Source organism: Euleptes europaea, chromosome 5, assembly GCF_029931775.1.
Source record: "Euleptes europaea isolate rEulEur1 chromosome 5, rEulEur1.hap1, whole genome shotgun sequence".
Taxonomy (NCBI): Eukaryota; Metazoa; Chordata; class Lepidosauria; order Squamata; family Sphaerodactylidae; genus Euleptes; species Euleptes europaea.
Window position 1 is genome coordinate 3,296,684 of NC_079316.1, and position 6,543 is coordinate 3,303,226.

The 6,543-nt window shown below is 44.1% G+C and overlaps 1 protein-coding gene across 1 annotated transcript; it reads right to left on the minus strand.

Moving 5' to 3' along the window:
• Positions 1-78: 78 nt before the first annotated feature.
• On the minus strand, positions 79-3,984 carry RPL35A (ribosomal protein L35a). The gene is made up of 4 exons (XM_056849893.1): positions 3,974-3,984; positions 3,037-3,225; positions 1,103-1,247; positions 79-135 (listed from the first exon to the last, which is right to left on the minus strand). Exons 1-4 carry the CDS (start codon positions 3,982-3,984, stop codon positions 112-114), a joined length of 369 nt encoding a protein of 122 aa, XP_056705871.1. The 3' UTR covers positions 79-111.
• Between the last annotated feature and the right edge of the window lie 2,559 nt (positions 3,985-6,543).

Genomic DNA, 6,543 nt, shown 5'->3' on the forward strand with positions numbered 1-6,543 from the left:
AACACATCTCCTTCTCCTACATCTGAACCTCAGCGACTGGTCACAAAAAGACAAGATAAGACTAAATATACAAAAGTGTAATATACTGTAAACTTTATTTACTGCCCACATTTAAACTCTAGATGGATACAGCATCTGTAAAAAAGAAGAAAAAAAAGAAATGGTCAGGAAACACAAGACTTGCCTAATGAATTACGCAGGTTAAGAAAATCCACTTCTTGAAAATATAATGTAAGGCTGCTGTGTCACATGCAGGGATCCTTGAGAGGGGCTTGACTTTTTTTGTCCCCCGAAATTTGGATGGAGATCGCACTTCTTTGCCTCTACATATCCAGGATGTACTTAGAAGACTGCAGGAAAAGAGTCTGCAATGCCAGCAGCAGAAGCTGCTGCTTGTCTAGCAGGACAAAGCAGCTGCCTTGAAGAACTGACCCCAAAACCCATCAGCAAAGACTTGCCAGGCACAAAAACACCTTGCCAGAGGGGCCAGAGCCTCTTCTGCCCAACAAGAGGACCGCATTGCAAGGAGGCACAGGTCCCTTCTCTAGGCGGGCCTGTTGGCTCTCTCTAGATTTGACTTCTGTGACAACTCTCCATGATGTTACAGAAGGGAACAATGGCAGGCCCAACAGTTTCTGATGTGATCCAGTGACTTCTCTGGAGAACTGTCCAGGATTTAAGCCGAAGCATTTTCTTTCTTCTTATTTATCTGACAGTCCAACCTGACGGTTGGATTAATCATGATGTTGCACTTTTCTGTGGGACTCTTGCACTCAGGAAGAAGCATTTCCTTTACACCAGGCAGCCACCTGAACAAAGCAGCTGCAGGCACTACAGGTGCAAAACCGCCCAGGAAAGTGCTCTTGTCCCCAGCATGTTTAAATCAAGTAGCCCACAGAGAGTGGAAAGGCATTACAACTGACCACTGGTTGTCCCACAATGCGCCAGGCCTCCCCTCAACGTCCTCTTGCAGCTAGAGAAAAGGCAAGCCGGTGCTCATGTGTGCGCCATGCTCACTGTGCCTTTGAAAGGCCCCATCCCAGAGGGGAAGCAATGCCCCCCTATCAAGAATATTTCCACGAAGGAAATCCAGGGTCCTCACCACTCGGATCCTGTGTCCAATGGCTTTGGCAGGCAAGTTGGAGCGGAACTTTGCTCGCACCATGCCGCTGTTTCCGTGGGCGCGGGTCACCTTCCCCCAGATCACTCTGGTTCTGTTGGGTTTGCCGCCAGGAGTCACTGTGTTGCTAGCAAAGAGAAACAGAAAAAACAATGAAGCCCTGGGTTTCTTGCCTAAGTGCAGAAGCGCTCTCGAAACTCCTGCATGAACCATGCAAAAAGCTTCCATTAAAATGCACTGTGGACATCAGGAGATATGGAAGGCAACTAATCTGCAAAGAACTGCCCAATACGGCAGTTACTGACCAATCAACATACTGGCACACAAACACTCTCAAAACAATAAATATTCAACTAAGCACCCTTTGCTCCAACAGTGTGCCACATTAGGTGTCTTTTTGCCAAGGCAGGAGAAACAGAAGCCAAAAAAGGTCTGGGGAAATGCTTGCAACACTGCAAAAACTGTGAATCGAAGTACAGGGGGAATATGACTTTGCTGGTCTCCAGAATCAGAGAGGACATTGGAATGCTGGCCTCAAAAGTTCTGCCTGAGGTTCAAATCCCACCAGAGTTTTCAGCAGGCCTAACAGCTGGACACCACTCCTTGGCCAACTGATTAATCCTGCAGGAAAGGGGGAGTCAATGAACACCACAGAAGAGAGGCCACCATCCGTGTAAGCCATAAGAAAGGGACAGCCCAGAGGCAACTATCAGAGGTCGAACAGCGGGTTGCAAACCAGGACTTTTCTCAACTTCAGGTAGAAAAGAGGCAGCTAAGGGGTCATTTACAGTCTGGAAAAACTACTTCCTGTTACTAGATGCTAGAATTTTAGCATCATGATAAAATCCTCATTTTGAACTAGAATTTTAAAACAGTAATATGGACTCTGGTACCAAGGCCTACAACAAACCAAGGTGCCAACTTTGCTCTCATAAAGGTCCTAGCAACACCACCACTGGACCCAGCAACGTCAGCTGCACTATTTCAGGTTCACACTCCTGTTCATCTTCTAATGTGATTTATGCCATCTCATGCTAGCAATGCCCTTCCACCCTCTACACTGGACAAACAGACCAGTCCCTGCAACAAAGATTAAATGGACATAAATCTGACATCAGAACCCACAACATTCAGAAACCATTTTAACCTTCCAGGACATTCAGTTGCTGATATAAGAGTGGCAGTTCTCTTACAAAGGGATTTCAAAGGGAGATTAGAGACTGCTGAATTACAACTAATAATGAAACTCAAAAGTATGTATTCTCCTCGACTGAATAGAGATCTGGGATTTCTGTCTCATTACCAATGCTAATTCCTCCACGCCTACTATCACACCTAATCTAATCACACCTAATCTACATGCCAGCTAATGTCATTTTCTTGCTTTTGACATTTACATGCTATTGCCATTGGGTGTCCTAATTCACTCTTCTCTACTTAAGGATAGATGGACTCATATTCTAGCTGTATCTGAAGAAGTGAGCTGTGGCTCACGAAAGCTCACACCCTGCCAGAAATTGTGTTAGTCTTTCAGGTGCTACTGGACTCTTGCTTTTTTCCTAGAATTTTACAAGTTTAATTGTTGAGGGGTGGGGGTTAATAAAGTATTTGTAACCCACTCTTCCACCACAGAAGTCAGAGCAGCAAGCTAAACATCATCCCATTGTACTGTCACAGCAACCTTGCCAGGTAGGCTAAGCTACAAATCCAACTTGACCAAGGCTGCCCACTAAGTATCACAGCCAAGCAAGAATCTGAACTCAGGTCTTCCACATCCAACACTCTATCCATTATTCCTCTCTGCTCCAAACTTGGGTTTTTCATATAGCGGCATCCAGAAGTTCATACTATTCCAAATGTGCAGTGTGCTAAAGCATCACACACCAAAATCAAGTGCTGGGCAATCGGTCACTTACTTTTTTGCTTTGTACACGTAGGCGCATTTCTTGCCCAAGTAGAATTCCGTCTCATTTCGGGAATAAACCCCCTCAATCTTCAGAAGGGCCGTGTGCTCCCTCTGGTTGCGGAGACCCCGCTTGTAGCCAGCAAAAGTGGCCTTGGACCACAGCCTAGGAGAAGAAAGGCACATGGGATGAAACCAAAGCCTCTTGGGGCAGACAGCATAACAGCACAGAGAGCGGGTTCAAGTCCGTATCAGCAGTGAGGGTGCTGCGAAAACCGAGGGAAGGGGGCCACGGCTCAGGGGTACAGCCTCTGCTCAGCATGCCCAAAGCCCCAAGTTAGTTTGTTCTTGATTAGATTTTTTAAGTCGCCGCTCACCCAAAAGGTCTCGTGGTGACTTATATCATTAAATAATATAAATTAGTTAAAACAGGATAAATGTATTTTTATCTCTGGTTTTTAGTCGGTTTTATGATGTATGATTGTTTTAGTTGCGAGCTGTCTTGGCAAAAAGAAGAGTTGGTTTTTATATGCCGACTTTGTCTACCACTTAAGAAAAAATCAAACCAGTTTAGTCACCTTCCCTTCCCCTCCCCACAACAGACACCCTGTGAGGTAGGTGGGGCTGAGAGAGCTCTAACAGAGCTGTAACATGCCCAAGGTCACCCAGCTGGCTTTGTGTGGAGTGGGGAATCAAACCCGGTTCTCCAGATCAGACTCCATCGCTCCAAACCACCGCTCTTAACCACTACACCACACTGGCTCTTAAAGAAAGATGTGATATCAATGTTGTAAATCAATATGCAAAATAAACGGGATCATTTTCCTAAGCAGCAGTCAAGCAAACAGTGCCAAAGTGGTGTGGAATCCTGCAGAATTAGACACGCCGCAACTGAGAGAACTCGTGAGAAACTGCAAAGGTGGGCAAGGCGAGAATATCTTGTTTCTTACCTGCCAGTCATGGTGTCACCTTGAAGTCCTGTCCCCAGCAGGGCTAAAGGAAGAAGCCCAAGTAATAGTCAGTTGGGATGCAAAAATCAACCTCACACATGCAACAGATGGGGATGGGCAATTTCGGTCTTCCTTCACTTCCATCATTTTAACAATGCAAGTGCAGAGAGGAAAAGGAAGTCCTTTGGACCTCAGGCCAAAGTTAGCAAACGCCATTCTTACCAAGGCTATCCCTGAGTTTGGAGTCTAAATCCTCAAATTCATCGTCCACCTACTTTTCCCAGTCTGAACTCCAACATAACATTTTGTGCATGCATTTTCTAAGAATGATCAAGGCTACTGGAAAGCCTGCCAGCAAATAGCTGTTTTTCCTCCTGCCATTCAGTAATAAGCACAAGACCAACATTTCAAAAACAAAGGTCACAGATTTCCAGACACTGCTGCGGTCTGAAAGGGGAATTCTATGTTGGAAAAGGCAGCAACCCCAATGTCAGGTGTCCGTGACAAAAACAAAAGCATTTTCCACAAGAGATGCAAACACCTTTTTATTGGGGCCAGCACTTAATATATGACTGCAATTCTGGGGCATGCTGCATTAATGAAAAGAGAACTCTTTGTGTATATAGTGCTGGCCAAGCTAGGCAGCTGGCCTAGAGCATTAAAAATGCTACTGCCGACACATGGCCATTCTCAGGCCACTGGGGTTCTTTGGCAACTCACTCCCTAGCCTACCTCTACGGGTTGTTGTGAGAATAATGCCTATGCTTTGCACTCTGAGCTCCTTGAAGGATGGCAGGATAGTCGTAACTGTCAGACATTCAAAGCACTTCCTGTATACCACCACAAAAATCCTTTCAATAATCTTCTAACAAGGCTCAGCAAACTTTATTTGGATTGACACATCAGTCAAAAAATTCAGAAGCTGACTTTTTTATCTCGTTTCTAATAATTTCATTGATCCTTAAAAAAAAAGCTCTACTTTATTGAATGGAAACCGTATAGAAAATACTGGTTAAGAAATGAATTCATCTGTACTGCCAAATACAGTAAATTAAAAGTTTACATATAAGCAAGCAATGACAATAACATTTGTGTGTGTTAAGTGCCGTCAAGTCGCTTCCTCATGGCGACCCTATGAATGAAAGTCCTCCAAAATGTCCTATCTTTGACAGCCTTGCTCAGATCTTGCAAACTTAGGGTTGTGGGTTCTTGTAGGTTATCCGGGTTGTGTGACCGTGGTCTTGGTATTTTCTTTCCTGACGTTTCATCCACAGCTGTGGCAGGCATCTTCAGAGGAGTAACACTGAAGGACAATGTCTCTCAGTGTCAAGTGTGTAGGAAGAGTTTACCTTCAATTTCTTTTTCCATGGTAAACTGAATGTTTGGATGGATATTATTGAGATGGTTTAGAAAGTCCATTAATTTTTCTTCACCATGGCTCCAAATAGTAAATGTATCATCCACACCTGAACCAGACTGTAGGTTTGTAAGGTGCCGATTCTAATGCTGTCTTTTCAAAATATTCCATGTAAAATTGGTTCTTGTAGGTTATCCGGGCTGTGTAACCGTGGTCTTGGAATTTTCTTTCCTGACGTTTTGCCAGCAACTGTGGCAGGCATCTTCAGAGTAGATGTGGCAGGCATCTTCACTACTCTGAAGATGCCTGCCACAGTTGCTGGCGAAACGTCAGGAAAGAAAATTCCAAGACCACGGTTACACAGCCCGGATAACCTACAAGAACCAATGAACTCTGACCGTGAAAGCCTTCGACAATATTCCATGTAAAAGTTTGCTATTACTGGACTGAGAGGATTTCCCATAGCTACTCCATCAGTCTGTTCATAAAATTCTTTATCCCATATAAAATAACTTGTTGTCAATCAATGGTGAAATAAGGCTGTTATATCTTCCAGAAAAATCTGGTTAATCAATGAGATTGTGTCTTTTACTGGAACCTTGGTAAAGAGGGATACAACATCAAAACTGACTAATATATCCTGTGGATTGAGTCTCAACGGACTGATTTTGTTGATGAAATGAGTTGAATCTTTGATGTAAGTGGTTTTTCCGATGTGGTCCTGTAGGAGGGTGGTCAAATATCTAGCTAATTCATATGTTGGGGAACCAATGGCGCTCACGATGGGTTGGAGTGGGACAGAATCCTTATGAATTTTAGGTAGTCCATATAATCTCATTAGCACATTATCTTGATACTTACAGGACAATGAGTAGCACATTACCTTCAATACTTTGCAGGACAATGACTCAGCTCAAACCCAACCCCCTTCTGACTATATATTGCTCTTCCTACACACTTGACACTGAGACACTGTCCTTCATTGTTACTCCTGTGAAGATGCCTGCCACAGCTATGGGCGAAACGTCAGGAAAGAAAATACCAAGACCACGGTCACACAACCCGGATAACCTACAAGAACCGATGAACTCTGACCGGGAAAGCCTTCGACAATATTTAGGGTTGTGGCTTCCTTTATTGAGTCAATCCATCTCTTGTTGGGACAATAACTTCATTCCCCTTTATTTTGTGTCACTTAACAGAACATGCACTG

Coding starts and splice junctions, on each gene's coding strand:
- RPL35A (XM_056849893.1), bottom strand. Junction 1,248..3,036: donor TACGTGTACAAAGCAAAAAA/GTAAGTGACCGA, acceptor TCTCTTTGCTAG/CAACACAGTGACTCCTGGCG. Junction 136..1,102: donor TTGGACACAGGATCCGAGTG/GTGAGGACCCTG, acceptor TCTTTTTTACAG/ATGCTGTATCCATCTAGAGT.